The following is a 16,112-nucleotide window of genomic DNA, read 5'->3' on the forward strand; positions in this document are numbered from 1 at the left end:
CTTCCTCTCTCTCTCTTTTCAGCTTGCTTTGTTCCTCAAGTGGACTTGAGTGCTCCCTTCCAGAAGTGTTTCCTGAGCTCCGGTGGCGAAAGGCTTATTTCCAGAGGAAATAATAATAATAATAATAATAATAATAATAATAATAATAATAATAATAATAATAAAAAAAAAAAAAAAAAAAAAAAAACCAAAAGTGCATGTCCATCTCATTAGAGGAGAGTGGAGAGAAACAAACAAGCGTCCAGTAGGGAAGAGCTCCCTGGGAGTCCCAGGCACAGGGCTGGCTCTGCTTGGCCTGGGAAAATGAGCTCAGCAGCTCCTCAGTGCCAACCATCAACCTTAGGCACGCTGCTCCTAATAAGCCTCTGCACCATTTTCCCCAGGGGGGGTGGGGGAGGGACTGAGGATGGAAATGCAGGCTGAGGACCTAAGAGAGTTGCAAGCCAAAGACCTGGCAAATTCCTGCATTCACACAATAGCTGAACTTGGGTAGGGCTAAGGTGGGGACAGCTGATCCTGAAGTGCCAAGTCCAAAGGTGGATTAACTTCTCGCAGGTTGTCTTGCAGCGCACTCCCTCCCCACCCCCCCATGTTCAGTACCGGGGAGATAGGCTGCTCCTCCGTGTGGAAGTTCCTCAGAGCTGCGGTTTCCAAGGAGGAAGAGGGAGCCTCTCCACGCCCCCTCTTCCTCCTCCTTCTGGAGGCAGATTGGGCAACTTGGCCTCTCGGAGGAGGAGGCGGGAGGCTCACCTGCCTCGCCTCTCGGAGCAGCCCTTCCCCGGGCCGCGAAGAAGGCGGCGCTTCGGGGCTCCCGGCTTTGCTTTCGGCTCCGGCTCGGGAGCGGAGTAGGAGCAGTGCGCGTGGCGGCAGCATGAGCCCCAAGAAGGCGGTGGTAGCGGCGCTGGGCGCGCTGTGCCTGGCGGCCGTGGCGGGACTCGTCCTGCTTTGCGTGCCCACCAAGAACGTGCAGGACCCGCCCGCCTTCAAGGTAACTGGAGGCGAGGGGCTCCCCGCCGCCGTCCTGCGCCAACCCCGCTCTCTTGCGCCCCTTTTGCCGGCGCCCACAGGAGCAGCGGAGCTGGGCGGGGGTCGGCCCGGGAGTTGCGGGCAGGTGCGCGCGCGAAGGCTTGGGGCGCCGGTGCTGAAAGCCGGGAGGTCGGCCTGGGCAAAGAGGATACTGCCCAGCCCTGCCCGGGTGAAGGGTGTTTGCAGCTCCCAGACCCCGCGGGGGGTTTCGGCTTCCTGCTGTTTTCTGAACCTGTTTGACTGGCACAAGTGGGAGGCTGGTTGGGGATCTGCGAGCTGTGGGTGTATTTCTGGGGAAGCAGAAGGAGCGGAGGAAGAGATCTGTTCCTGGGTGGCATTTTGGGGGGTGCAGACTGCCTGTGTCTTGCAAGCATCTATTGGGGGCTTCCGACTTTTATATTCTGGCGGTGAGGGGGGGGAGATGGAAGAGCCGCAAGAGAGGAGTCCGCTTGGCCCTCCGTTGTCCTCTGTAGCACCGGAGAACTACTGGGCTCTTGCCAGCTTCTGTGCTGAGCTCACTCTCCGATCATCCCCAGGGAATGGAGATCTTGGTCCCGCTCCCCCAGAAAGGAAAGGAGGTCCGTGGCCAGAATGCTGGGCCGGGTGGGCCTTTCCTTGGTGCCCACAGGCCTAAGCAGCCCATCAGGCTATTGCTCGCTCTGCCCAAGATTGATTGTCTTTGTCCCTGGGGGTTCTGCTTAGCGGGATGGGGCTCTCTGGAGAGTGGTTGCCCCCACCTTTAAGAGATGGTGAAGCTGGAGGGGAGAGAGAGAGAGAGAGAGAGAGAGAGAGAGAGAGAGAGAAGGAGGGGGAGAGAGAGAGGAGTGGGGGAGAGAGAGAGAGAGAGAGAAAAGGAGGGGGAGAGAGAGCAGGAGAGGGAGAGAGAGAAGGAGGGGGAGAGAGAGAGAGAGAGAAGGAGAGAGGAGGGGGAGGGAAGGAAAAAAGAAGGATTGGTTCTGTCTTTATTTACAAAGCAATCGGAGCCCATGACGATTTGGCAGAATTACATAAGGGAGACAGTTATTTTCTGCCCCAAAACAGCTTCCAAGCTAAACTTTCGGCTGTGGGAAACCTCTCATGGACGGGTGGGGGGGCACCCACCTTTCTTTCCCTGAGGCATTTCCTAATTTTCAAAATGCTAATTGGCAAAAGGTCCCCCTCCCCCACAACCCTTTTCCTTAAATTTGGTAGCCTAGACCTCTCCCAGGTCTTTTGGACTGCAAACCCCATCATTCCCGAGTCCGACCCAGGTGATGGGAATTGTAGCATAACACAATTGTGGAACGTTACTCTGATCCTTTGGCAATCATTTTCTGCCCTGGTCCTCCATGTGGACTGCATCCTTGTTTTTTTAAAAAGGTGCTTTGCCTCCGTGCTCCATCTAGTATGGCAGCCTTCCCCTGTGGAATTCTGGGAGATCCGGAGCAGGTCTGGTCACCAAAGGGGGCATTTGTAACTGGGCAGATGGGCACCTGCATCAGGAGAAGAGGGTGAAGTTTGGGCCAGGGAGACGTTGCCAAACCGGTTCCCTGCATGGATCAGCCTGGAATTCTGGGTGCATCGCGGCTCTTTTTCCGGTGCCAGGAGGAAAGCCACTGTTGTGGGGGGAGGAAGGGAGGGGTCCTAGCCTGGGATACCACCAACGGACTCTGCATTGGGTTAAACATTATCAAGGGCAGCTTGGCACTGGCACAAGAGAAGGAAAAACCTGCTTTATGAATATAAAGTAGAAGAATGTCCCCAGGGAGGGGGGGTTGGCTCTTTCATCACTTTTCCCACGTTTTTTTGGGGGGGGGGGAGGAAAGGCTTAAGCAATTGATCAACATTTATGCCATTTTCTTTTTATTTGGTTGTTTTGAAGGGGAAAAGGCTCCCCCTGCAGTTCCCCGGCTTTTAAAAGGGGCTGCTGTGAATTCTGTGGTTTCATTGAGTTATTTTTCCTCCGCCATGTAAGAGGGGAAACCTCCATGCCCTGCAGCAACCTACCTGAATGTTAAAGGCTGTGGGAGAAGCAACCTGCTTGCAAACTCTGAAGGGAAGAGGATCCCTGGGACCCTCTTCAGAGCCAGGATGCTGGGTTTACAAATCATGGCACCACCGACCGTGAGCTCTGGGTGGCTGGAAGGGCGTTTCCAAGCCTCCTCATTACCTTAAACGGTAGGAACTGATGCACTTTTCGAGTAGCACATCTGAAATAGCAGGGGGAAGGGTGGGACAAGGCCCCCAAAGACCCCCAGTGCAAATGGTGTTTCCCTCCCCTCCCCTCCCCTCCCCTCCCGGAGGCTGCCCAACAGTGCAGGTTGGGCACCTAATCAGGGTACTAGATGTGGGAAGAGGAATGAGCTCATGTGTGCAACTGGGGGAACATGCTTGTTCCTCAGACGCCACACCCTGGTTGTGCCTCCCACATTTGGCACTTTTCAAATCCCTGGAAGAGCCTGGCGGGCCCCTTGCCAGCCCTTTGAAATGCTGGAGATGAGCTTCCTGGGGGTGGGGGGAGCGGATGGAGGGATGGAGGGAGGGAGGGGGACGGGAGAGGCCACTCAGTCAAGCAGGTTCCTTCTGTGTAGAAGCCCTTCAGTCCCTTGGAAAAGTTGTGGGGGATACCTTGGGGCTTTGTGGGGGGGCATTGCTAGTGGCCTGGCCTGCTTGCTTGGAATTTATCCAGAATTTCAGAGCCAGAATTTATCCGGGCTGCCCGAAGAGCAGATCTACCTGCCTTCCCATGGAAAAGCTTCTGGATTGTCCTCTGGCTTCAGATTTCGCTCCCCCTGCCTGCCCTGGGAATGCTGTGAAGGTGCCAAGTATGACTTCATTGCCTTCTTCCACGGAAGGGTCTGGAACAAGACAATCAGCAAGCCTGACATTGCATTGCCCGTGTCCGAAAGGAAACCTACTTAATGGTTTCGTTTCTTGATTGGAATCCGGGAGAGAGGATTAAGAGTTTAGCTGGGAATGGGATGGGGGGGTGCAGGGGAAGAAGGTGGGCAGTGCAGGACCAGACCTGCCTTGGGAAAGGGTCTCATTGAGGGGGTCTCATCGGCGTCCCAGGGGACGGCCCTTTCCTTCTCTGGCTCCAAGCTCAGGAGGCTTCTGGTCCTGCAAAGTGCCACCAAGCCTTTGGGTCCTGATGGGCACCTCCCTCTGGGTAGCTGGTGGGCAGAGAGCTCTGCCCCAACCCCCAACCCCCACCAGGGAAGCCAGCACGGCTCTGTGTATGTCGAGGCAGAGATGCCCATTTCGGGAGCGGTCTCCTCGGAGAACTGGTCCAAGGCCAGTTTTGCTTGCTTGGAGTGGTTTTAATCGACCGTTTAATTCCTCCTGGGACCATCACCGGAGTAACCGTTAGGGAACACAAATACTGCAGAAGTATTAAGTCTCTGGCGACACCCCCCCCCACCACCACCACCAGAGGATCCACTTCCTGGTGGCCTGAAGGATGGGAGTTCTTTGGTGGGAAAGCAGCGAAGGAGTTTGCATTGATTTAGAGGAGGGTCCTTGGGAGTGACTGACCCAAGAGTTTTCTGAGGACGGTGATATGTTAAAACATGAGGAGGAAGAGGAGGAATCCTGAGCTCCCTCTTTGCAGAGGCCACTCTCATGCTGTTGAGACTGCCAGGACAGACACCCCTTGGGGGCGCATTGACTTCTCTGAGCAATCTTGATTTGTCTTCAGAGGGAAGCGTGTCCTCCTTTGGAGTCAGGCAGGCAGAGAGGAATGTCTCCCATTTCCCCCAGCACTGGCTGGCCCATTTCCTCCTTAAAGGAGGGCTGACTTTTGGGGTCCACTGAAGGGGAGGCCTGTATTTTCCCCCAGGGGAGTCCCCAGCCTCAGGAGAGGAGCCAGACTCTCACTGGGTGACCTCCAGCCGCCTTCCACACGTGTCGTATGGATCCCTTCCATCTACCAGCTTCACCGGATGGTGAGGGGCTCCAGAACAGGCCCCCTGCTGAGCCTGCCGAGTGTGAAAAGATTGCCGCCAACTCAGTGCTGTTTCCGTGGCGCGAGAGAGAAGTGAAAGTGGTGGGTGGGAGGGGGTGAGTCAGTCCCTGCCTGCGTTTGGGGCTTGAATTCCATGTCTCTGCAATTATAACAAACGGCGGTACTCAAGTTATTTCCTGCAGCCTGGATCGCTTTGGCCCAATCATGGCCAAATAATGGAGGCAACCCAGGAGGGTTGCATCGCCTTCAGTCCTGGATTCTTCTATTCTGACCTCTGCATGGACCCCCCCCCAAAAAAATCTAGCTAATCTCGGTTCTGGGGGGCTCTGGAGGGAAGGAAAAAGACTTGGCCGCCCTGTTTTCCAGCTGATGCAGCAGTTGAGAAATGCTTTGCGGAATAGGGGGGGGGGTTCCCTGTGTTGTTAGTGAAGCGTCTCCCAGGGGAATTAAAGCTCAAAAGGGGGCAAGTGGCAGAGGGCAGAATCCACAGATTATTGTCAAACCAGCAGAGAAGGCAAACCGGCATTTAATGATCTCTTTGGGATGGGAGCAGCCAACAGTTGTGGGAAAAGGCAGGTCTGCGTCAGGATTGGGGCTCGAGGAAAGTAACTGGCCCCAGATTCAGGAGGCTGAATAAGCCAGACCAGTTCTCCCCTTCCTTCCTCCTCTGTATTGTGGGCTAATCTGCTCAGGAAGGGATCAAAATATCACAGCTAGGAATCTGCTCCCCCAGCCTCTCTTCCCCCCTAGGCACATTCCTCTCTTTCGATACACCTCAGAATGTTGTCAAACATCCTAGTTCTTTGCTTGGAATGCATTGGCTCTAAATTGTGGGTCAACTGGTGCACTTTGGGGGGGGATCTCCCTGAAGGTTAGGATTAGGGTTAAGAACAATAGCTTTGTTCATTGGTCTTAACACTGCAAAATTCAGAACTTGGGGGTCCCGGATTCTTCATGAAGTGTGGGAAGGGTCTTCCAGTCTGTTGCAGAGGAGAGTGAGGCACCCCCCAGGAAGCCTCTTTGCCAGAAATCGGAAACTTGTTGGCCCATTGTGGGGTTTATTTTGATTTGTTGCTGGCGGAGAGGATGGACCTCTCCGAGGGCTGAGCAAGTTGTTGCTTGTAGCAAAGGACTCAGCCCTGATCTCGCCCTACGAATTTCTCCACCTGGAGTTGTAAATAATTGGGAGGCTGGGAAAAATATTTAGCCTGACTTCTGCCAGATTCTGACTAAGGCGGGTTTCCTGTGTGTGGCTAGGATAATACGTGTGTTCTGCAGACAATGGAGGTTCAGCCAATAGTTGTTTTGCTCCATCCAGCAGAGGCCAAAATTGTAAAAGCATCGTTTGCCTGCGCTCTCCCCACTCGATTCCCAAGGCAGGTGGGAGAAGACCCTCCTGGGGTCTTTGGGGGCTGCAGAGCTGCAGACTAACCTTGGTGTCAGAGAGACCCTTTGGCACCATCTGCCACTCTGTGCCCGGCCTGTGCCAGCCCGATCTTGCCTTGTCTTCCTGCAGCTCAGGCCAAACTCTGATTCCAGAGAGCAGCTCTGCGTGCCGACTTCTGCAGGACTTCTCTGGTGGTGGTCAGGGGGTCTCTTGGTCCTGCAACTGTGGCCTGGGAAGGAGAGACCCCCTTGCTCAAAATGTTTTGGGGAAGGGGCTCAAGAGAAAGAAGATGGCAGATGTACCCTCACCCCAAATAGCCAGGGACCTACTTGGCTTCTTGGGGGAGGGGGAGTCCGGGCAGATGGATATGGAGGCAGCCTTGTTGAGCGGAAGGAAAGTGGCCCCCACTCCAGGACCAGACCACAGGGAAGATCCCTCCCTGTTTCAGTTCTAGATAAATGGAAATGCTTCAGATTACAGTAAAGGACAAAGGATCAAAATCTTGTTGCACAACCAAGAGTAACAAAAGGCGCTTCCCAACCTGGCAGGAAGAGGGGGAGAAAAGTTGGGGAGGATCTCAGCAGCAGAACTTCAAGGCCTCGGCTGGAACCAAGATCCTGCTCAGCCAAGCTGTCAGGTTCCGTAAAGTATGGGGAAAAAAGCCCCTCAGCACGCAAAAGCAAGAACCAAGTTTGTTTATCCTGATATCAGTACTAACTGACCACCTTAAAATGTTACAGAAAGGAATCTTTGTTGGAGCTGAGGCTCCGTGCTCCCCATCACCCTTTAAGCAGCATACAGCTCCACCCCAGTGGAATCACTCAATTATCCAATTACCCCGTATCCTCCCTCTCCCTCCCCAATCCATCGCAAGGCGCTCCGGTTCTGCGTTGCTCCGTCTTTCCTTAAAGTGATGGATGGGGAAAAGTGCGTGCCCAGAAGCCGTCTAACATGCGGCTGGGGAGTCAAAGTGAGACGACCAAGAAGAGCAGGAACGCAGGAAGCGTCATTGGCAAAAACGTGCAGCAGCGGAATGGCAACCCCCACATGAATGGCGGCCCCAAATAGTGTCGCAGGGCTGGGGCTGACATGCGGCCCCCTCTGCCACGGAGATGGTGCCTAAAACATAGGAACAATAGTGAGCAATTTAAGACGGTAGAGGCCCCGGCTTGTCTGGGTGCCTACAGTGGTACTTGGCAACGGGCCGTGGGGCGGTTACATTACCCTCCCGAACTCCTTTTGCTTGAAGTTTCCAACAGACCTGCAAGGGGATTTGGTCAGCACAAGAGGCGTCCCCTTGTGTACCCCGACCTCTGTCTGTCCAGGGTGTCTTGAGGCAAAACTAGGGCCCTGACTGACGTTTCCTCCCCTCCCATTTCTTCTCCTTCTTCTCCTGCTCAGTACGGGATAGTTTTGGATGCCGGATCTTCCCACACAGCCATGTTTGTCTACAAATGGCCGTCCAACAAGGAGAACGAGACTGGGATTGTCAGCCAGCACAGCGACTGCCACGTGAAGGGTAAGCAGAATCAGGGCTCTGCAGCCCCCTGCCTCCTCCCCCCACATTGCTTGTGGGAGGCGGCTGTCTGTCCTTCCAGGGACAAGAGTTTGCAGCTGGAGCCCCCTAAATGTTGCTGAAAGCACCGGATGGGGCTCCCTTCGTCCCCAGTGCTGGGGGAGGCCAGAGAAGGTTTACTCTTCCTCTCCCCAATCCAGAGCCTCTTCTTGGCATGCCATAACTTGGGGCACAGCCACGTCTGAAAGAGCTCAGTTTGGGCACGCCTGTCAAGGAGCAGAGGGCCTGCGTGATCCTGTGCCCGGGGAAGGCGAAGTTCAGGGTGACTTAGAACTGGGTGGCATGAGCTTTGCTGCCAGCTGAGACTTCCATTCTGCATTTTGTGCATTGGTGCTGGCAGAACAATGGCATCTGGGCAGCCTCCCTCTTTCTTCTTTTGTTCCGTTTCTTTTCCCCCCCCTGGGCATCGGACAAAGAACTGGCATGGCCCACCTGGTTTAAGGCTGTGGAAAGAAAGACCCGTGGGTTCCTCTGGGAGGAGGGAGGTGGGTGTGCCTGGGCATGGCTTGGCAGAGGGCCAGGGGCTTCTTCAAAGGCATGCGAGAACAGGAGCTGTCCCAGGTGGAGGCCATGCCAAGGCCTGGGCCCAGGGCCACCCTGGCTCTTTGTCTGGGCAGCTGGCAAGGGCTGAGGGGAAAGCCTTTGCAGCAGGGCAGTCTTTCCCAGCCTGGCTTTTTCCAGATGTTTGGATCCAAATTCCCAGCACATCTGGAGGGCGGGAGAAGGCAATGCCAGGAATCAGACCCTGGAATGAGTCAAACCGTGTCTGACTCAGCAAATCCTCCCAGGTTTCTGTTGGCTGCTGAAATAGCTTGTTCCCTTTCGTGCCTGGCGAGAAGCCTCCCCTCCCCCCCCATCGGGCATCCTGGGGAGGCTATGTCTCTCCACGGAGGGGGATCCCGCCAGCCTGGCACTCAGGGCAGATGGATTTTGCAGGAGAAGGCATCTCAAGCTACTTCACGAACCCACCGGCAGCCGGGCAGAGCTTGGTACCCTGCCTTGACCAGGCCCTGGAGGATGTCCCGAAGGCGAGGCATGGCATCACGCCCCTCTACCTGGGTGCCACGGCTGGCATGCGGCTGCTGAAGTAAGTCTCGGTTGACTTCCAGACCCAATGGGGAGACCCCACTCCCCGGCCTCAGGGGGGCTGAATTTGGCCATCCTGTCCCCTTCTCAAGCTTGCTAAGGTAGCAGTGCCACCTGGCAGTGGCCGGTGCAATTTGTCCCGTCCATCCTTCACTTGGGGGAGCACCGATTCCCCTCCCCCAATGTTTACACACTAAATCTCTGTGTGCCCCCTGGGTCACCCTTTCCAGCGAGTTGGCAGCCCCCCTGGCAAAGAAGGGGTCACGCTGCGAACAGGAAGAAACGTCCCTTTGTCTGACTGTGCGGACGCTCCTTCCCTTGGCAGAAATAGTTGTGCTCAGGAGGGGTGAGACGAGCTGGAGCCAAATAAATGGGGGTGGGGGGGTGGGACCCCTCCTCCAAACAAATGGGATTGTCTGGGCTGCTGATGTTCACAATGACTCTCCTTGGTTACCAACGTAATTCATGTTCTGGGCTTACGATGCCGGGAACCGTGGGCGTAGCTAGAGAGGGAAGAATCGTACAGAATCGTGACGTGGATGGTGGCCAGCCCAGCAGCCCCAAGACCTCAAACAGACCCCGAGGGCAGATTCTGAGGAGCTCAAAGAGCAATTCCAGAGGGAGAGAGAGAGGGAGGGAGCCCTGGTTCAGGTCATAAAGTGTTTCATTATTTGTCTGTCTGTCTGTCTGTCTGTCTGTCTGTGTAGCATTTCTAACCCACAGGCTTCAGACAGCGTCCTTGAAGCTGTGACCGCCACGCTGAAGAAATACCCCTTTGACTTCCAGGGAGCCAGGATCCTGAGCGGAGCGGATGAAGGCTTGTTCGGGTGGGTCACCGCTAACTACCTTCTGGAGAACTTTGTCAAGGTAGGGCCGCCTCGCCTTTCCTCCGGGTTCTTTGCCAAAGGAGAAGCTCCCTGCTCTTCCTCCGAGTCGTGCGCCGTTGGCCGGTCTTGCTCTGACGTCAGCACAACGTCACAGCCCGATTGGACGTCGGTTCAGCTCCGTGACGTCACAGAAGGCCTGCCTTGTCTTCTCTCCCCAGTACGGGTGGATCGGGCGGTGGGTCCGCCCCAAGAAGAGCACGGTGGGGGCCATGGACCTGGGCGGGGCCTCCACCCAGATCACCTTCGAGACCACGGGGGTCGTGGAGAGCCCCGGCAACCAGGTGACGCTGAAGCTGTACGGGCAGAGCTACCAAGTCTACACGCACAGCTACCTCTGCTACGGCATGAACGAGATCCACACCAGGCTGACTTCCAAGGTCCTGAAGGTACAGCCTGGGCGGTTGTGGTGCAGGGACTTTACGGGGGTTTATAGGGCCCCCACGGCTGGGATTGGCTCCGGCAGGTCAGCGGGCAGAGCGTTCCTGAAGGTGGACGCTGCAAAGGGGCCCCTAAACTGCGATGGAGGGAAAGGGGCCCGTCCCTCACCTTGGTGATGGCAGATACCAAGGGTGTGTGTGTGTGGGGGGGCTTACCCCTCTCTTCTGCTTCACCAGCCCCTTCCCTGTATTTTTTCCTGGCAGGCTAAAGCTTACGCCCTCCGACTGGAAAACCCCTGCTGGCCACAGGGATTCAAGCGCAGCTTCCCCATGGAAAGCATCTACGGGTCGCCCTGCGCCATCTCCGAGAAGCCCCCCAACTACTTCCCCACGGCCATGGTGAACATGAGCGGCTCTGGAGACCCTGCCCAGTGCTTGGCACACGCAGAGAGCCTCTTCCGCTTCACGGACTGCCCTTATTCCAGCTGCTCCTTTGACGGGGTCTTCCAGCCCCCCGTGGAGGGAAACTTTATCGTGAGTCTCGCTGAGGGTTGGGCTGGGGGGGGGTGTGCGTGTGTGTCCTGGGGCAGCCGCTGCAACTGAAGCAATGAAGCTGTGGGGGCTCCATCACTGGTGGGTTTCAAAGAGAGACTGGACAGCCATTTGCCTGAAATGGTACAGGGTCTCCTGCTTGAGCAGCGGGTTGGACTAGAAGACCTCCGAGGTCTCTTCCAGCACTGTTATTAGGTTATTTTTTCCTGCTTGGCAAGGATGGAGCGCTACTGCCCCCATGTGGGTGAAGTGGGGCATGACACCCCTTTTCCAATTCAGTTTGGGGCAGGGTGTGAGCTCTCTAATTCTTACAGAATTTAGCTTCCACCTGTGTCAGCTAGCCTGACTTTACTGTGTTCCTCCATTTTTTTAAAGTCAAGTCTCCCTCAAATTTGATTCATGCCTGAGGCAGTAATCTAGAAGTGGGGTTTACGAATTCTTGTACAACTGCCCAGTTTCAGCTTCGCCCCTCCCCCCCCCCAATAGACCGAATGGCCCCCAGCTTCATTTTTAAGAGAATTCAGTTTGGGCTGGCAACCGCTACTCCGTCCCCTTCTGAAATAGAAGTGAGGTATAGAATCCTATATATCTGACTGACTGTTTAAAAATGCATTGACCCCCATTGGTGATACCACTTTAAAGATCTTACAATAATTGCCCCGTCCCTCTTTTTAATTTAGTTTAGTTTAGTTTATTTGATTTGTATACCGCCCTACTCCCGAAGGACTCAGGGCGGTGAACAGCCAAACAATAAAATCACATAGATACAAAAAATTTAAAAAACCAGATAAAATCGAATTAAACCATTTTGGCCCAGACAAATTAAAACACCCCAATAATTTAAAAACAGATTAAAATTTACATATTAAAAAGAGGGAAAAGATTAGGCCAAGCCCGCCTGGTGGAATAAATTTTTTTTTCTTTTTCTTCTTCCCTTAAAGGCCTTCTCTGCATTTTTCTACACGGTGGATTTCCTCCGGTCAGTGATGAAAAGGCAGGTAGCCACTCCAAGTGACCTCAGAGAAGGCGCGGAGGCCATCTGTACCACCCCCTGGAGTGAGGTGGGTTTGTCTCCCTGGACCTTCCTTCACTTCCTTCAACCAGGGCCAAATTCTTTCGGCTTTGCTAGCCATGTAAACATCACTAGTTCTCTCTCTCTCTCCCCCCCCCCCCCAACATAGAACTGAAATCCTTTTTTAAAAAAATGGGTTTAAACTTGAAATGAAATGAAGTGGAGACTGCAGTGGCTCATGGGTAGGACAAGGGCTGGTAGCTTCAGGGTGGGGTGGGGTCATTTGGTCTGCTGCCACCTCCAAACCAGGTCTACCTCACAAGTCTGTTGTGAGAATTGAAAAGGGGAAGATGGAATCATGGCGATTTCCTGGAAGTAGCTGCAGAAGAAGGAGATATCTAAAAGGAGCCCCATGCTGGTTTCCACCCACATGTCTGGGGCAGAAGAGATCAAAGATGTTTCATTACCCTTTGCCAGAGGAAAGCTGGGTGGGACACGGTCCGTCAATAAAGGCAAAATGAAGCAGGAGAAAAATGGCTCAGCTACTTAAGGATAAGCAGAGAGGAAGAGAAGAGATGGGGGGATGCCCAGGAGGATTTGGGGAAGGAACCCCTGAAATTACGGCCTGGCCAACAATGAATTGCAGACGAACCCTCCAAGGTGACCTATGATCGAATGAAGACATGAAGAGGAAGAAGAAGAAGCAACCTTGGAATGAACGTGGAACCAATAATTGGTGGTGGTGGGCTGAATAATCTTTCTCTCATCATGAAGGGGAGGAGGTAAAGTGTGTCTGTGGGGGGAGGGGGGACGAGAGCAGCTGCTCTTTCAAAGGCCGAAACTCAGCCTGGGCATTTCTTTCTGCCGCTCCAGCTGCTGAAGAAGGGGCCAAAGCTGGAGCACCTTTTGCAGAACTTCTGCTCCATGGCCACCTTCGTCTCGCTGCTGCTCACCCGGGGGTACTCGTTCAGCAACAGCACCTTCCCCAACATAGCCTTCCAGCAGAAGGTAAGACTTTCCTGGGTCGCTTGCAGGGAAGAGGAATGGGGAGGGCAGCGTTCTGGCCTAGGCTTCCTGAGACAGGAAAAAGCACACGATTCGTCCCCAAGCCCCTCTTTTAATGGCTGTGAATTCTGTTTATTCACAGCCTGTGATGAACCACAAATAGTTTGTAAAGAGCCCGACAGAAGTCTGCCACAGTCCTTCGGGATAAGGCTGACAAGCACCCACCTTTATCTCCCTTGACACGCTGCCAAAGACCTAATTGGCAATTGGCTTTGCAAGGCCACACGGAGCACAGAGTCAAAACGGAGCTGCAGAATTTAAACTGGCCAGCATGAACAAAGTTGCTTCCTGCAAAGCCTCACGTGCCTTTGCTCCAATCGTCTCCAAGCCTTACTCCCAAGTCACCCCTTTTGCTTTAACTGTCCTTGCCTTCTGGCAGTTCTGCGCATGCACGCACTGGGAACAGGCTCCCCTCTGTTCCTCTGCCTCTCTGACATCAGACTCCGGAGGCTCCGGAAGCAGCACATAACTCCCAGATGGCCCTGGCCCCCTTCTCTGCCTCCGATGCAGAGCCCTCGTCCGAGCCTTCCACAGACTCCAGGACTGGCCCGTGTTCCTCCCCAGCCTCCTCACTGGCCGACTCTGCTGCCAGCTCCACAGGCTGCTGGCAGACCACAACAGGCAGGGAGTTCTGCAGTAGATGTGGGTCAGCTGTGGGTCCGGAGAGCAGTTGCTGTATTGGGGCATGCAAGCCGAGGGAGCCTTTGTGCAATTGTGGGTTTTTTTCACTTTCGCAGGCCGGGGACACGACCATCGGCTGGGCCCTGGGCTACATGCTGAACCTGACCAACATGATCCCGGCGGAAGAGCCCAGCTCCCGGAAGGGCACCAGCTTCGGCCCCTGGGTCGGCCTCATCCTCCTCTTTGTCGCCATCCTTCTGGGCAGCCTGGGCAGCATCTTCTGCCTGCTGAAGTCCTCCAAGGGCCGAGGGGCAGTGTAGACCAGCTCTCTCCTGCCCTGCCTCCTCTCCCTGGTCATGCGCTGGGAACTCCAGCCTTTTGCCAAAACTCAGGAAGGAAGAAATTGGAACAACTCTCCGTGGAGGCGGACGGTGCCTGGCATGGATTGTGGGCATATACAGCTCAGCCACTTTCCTGCCTCCTTTTTCCTTCCTGGAGGGCCACGAGCCTCCACCCCCTGCTTTCCCCTTCAAGAAAAAGGTGCTGGCATTGACAAGGAAATCTTCTGGAGACCTCCAGGCTTCCACTTCTTCCTAGACTCAAGAATTTCTAGCCAGGGGCCCATCCTAAACCTCTCGACCCAACAAGACACTGCCCCCACCCCAAGACAGAGGACCCTGGGAGTAAATACCATGGACGTCAGGAGGCCCCAGGGTCTTATCGCCTCTCAGCAGTTCTTCAAAAATGGGAGTCCCTTTTGTTCCAGATGAGCTTAAGACTTTGGGGAAGGGTCTTTGGAGGCAGCCACATGGACTTCTGACTGTCGGCCACAACTGAGGGACTTCCATTCTTGTACAAACCAGGCCTGGCTTGGCTTCCGGAGATCCCCTCTTTTAGGGGAATGGGAATTCAGCAAGCTGCCTTTAGCTCTGTTGCTGAGAGAAGCTTCTCTTTTTCCGCTTAGTAAATCAACGAGAGAACCTCTTCCTCACCCACATATTCTCTACTGACCCCCTTTGCAGGGACAAGCCCTCCTTTGGAGTTCTCCTTGGCAGAGAGGTGGCCTGGATCCCCTCAACCTCTGGAAATCTTTTTTGTTTTTTTGTTTCCCAATCTTTTCCAGAGGTTAGGAGACGACTTCCTTTCTTCCTGCAAAACCCCCCAAAGTCTCTGTGTTACTTGCACCCCTGGGTGTCACACAGTGGTGAAATTCAAATTTTTTTACTATCGGTTCTGTGGGCGTGGGAGGGGAAGGATATTGCAAAATCCCCCTTCCCACCCCACTCTGAGGCCAGCCAGAGGTGGCATTTGCCGGTTCTCCAAACTACTCAAAATTTCCGCTACCAGTTCTCCAGAACCTGTCAGAACCTGCTGGATTTCACCCCTGGTGTCACACCCATCCATGAGACAACAGATTTCAAACCAGGTCTCATTCAGAAATTAAGAATAATCCACCGTTGAATTTATATTTTTAAGCTTATTTTGGGTCCTTCCATTTCTTAGTGTACAATACACATATAGCAAAGCTGTCAAAGTTGAAATTGCCAGGATTGTATAAGCGATTGCTAGCTGTGTTGCAACCCCATTGGACCGCTCCTCCGGCACCCTTAAAAACATGCCTAAACACAGTCAGGCACAATAATTGAATCCAGAAGAGAGATGCCCAAATTAGACAATTCCTGCAACAAGGGATTGGGGCATAGAGGCCCCAAAATTGCAATATTCCATTATTTTTCCTAGGAATAAGTCACCCTGAAGGTAATGAGATTTATTTCTGAATCGAAGTTTGAACTGGTGACAGTCGTTTCCCATCCCACAGGTGTGAATTTGAGATGAAGTCAGGATAACTGTTTTTATTTTAATGGCACACTGTTGTATAATATTAAAAAAACAACATTATCCAGGATTTGGGGAGGGTTTCTTTTTTGCTATTCTTTACCTTGATAGTGCAACAGTATTAAAGTCTCCCACAGTTGGCTTCTGCAATATATATATATATATATATATATATATATATATATATATATATATATATATATATATATATATATTTTCAGGGTGGGCAGAAAAATGCCTCCGGCACTGCAAACTGGGGAGCTAGGAAGGAGGAGGTGACGGGGAGGGTGGGATTTTTAAAGAAAACAAAGTGTGCGTGTGTGTCTTTCCTTGTGCTTTTCTTCAGTGCCTCTGTCTGCGCCTGTGGCCTTGGGTTGTATTCTGCCTATTTTCTATGTAAAGAAAACAAAGTGATGCTTGCCTTAAAAGAAATCCTAATAAAAGCTCGCTTGGCGACCGACCCGGTTGGTCCATTTTACTGGGAAGCCTCTCGGGGGAAGCGGTGCCCTGGTTCAGTGCCCTGGGGTGGCTGAGCTGTATGATCCTGGTTTGTTCTGCAACTGCAGTTGTGCCCTCTTGGGCCACGCATCTGGGGTGCTCTCCTGTGCAGGGCTGGTTTTCCGGGGCCCCGTTCTTACAAAGTGGGGAAAGCGCTGGCGTCGGCCGGGCGCCTGGAGGAAGCTCAGCCGGGAGAATGGGGGGGGGGGCGTACATGAAGCCCTTCCGTGGTTTCAATTGGCTCCC

At 53.8% G+C, this 16,112-nt stretch overlaps 1 protein-coding gene across 1 annotated transcript; it reads left to right on the top strand.

Annotated features, from left to right (window-relative positions):
* The first annotated feature begins 682 nt into the window (after positions 1-682).
* On the top strand, positions 683-15,828 carry ENTPD2 (ectonucleoside triphosphate diphosphohydrolase 2). Its single transcript, XM_034436217.3, has 9 exons — positions 683-988; positions 7,758-7,875; positions 8,869-9,019; positions 9,726-9,885; positions 10,064-10,291; positions 10,547-10,816; positions 11,776-11,895; positions 12,720-12,854; positions 13,649-15,828. Exons 1-9 carry the CDS (start codon positions 872-874, stop codon positions 13,850-13,852), a joined length of 1,503 nt encoding a protein of 500 aa, XP_034292108.2. The 5' UTR covers positions 683-871; the 3' UTR covers positions 13,853-15,828.
* Positions 15,829-16,112: the final 284 nt, after the last annotated feature.

This window comes from Pantherophis guttatus, chromosome 16, assembly GCF_059756535.1.
Source record: "Pantherophis guttatus breed Tessera chromosome 16, ASM5975653v1, whole genome shotgun sequence".
Classification (NCBI taxonomy): Eukaryota; Metazoa; Chordata; class Lepidosauria; order Squamata; family Colubridae; genus Pantherophis; species Pantherophis guttatus.

Excerpts from the sequence above, each read along its gene's own strand:
- ENTPD2 (XM_034436217.3), top strand. The coding sequence starts at position 872 with ATGAGCCCCAAGAAGGCGGTGGTAGCGGCGCTGGGCGCGCTGTGCCTG. Across the intron at positions 989-7,757 it reads AGGACCCGCCCGCCTTCAAG|TACGGGATAGTTTTGGATGC; the intron begins GTAACTGGAGGC and ends TCTCCTGCTCAG. Across the intron at positions 12,855-13,648 it reads ACATAGCCTTCCAGCAGAAG|GCCGGGGACACGACCATCGG; the intron begins GTAAGACTTTCC and ends TCACTTTCGCAG.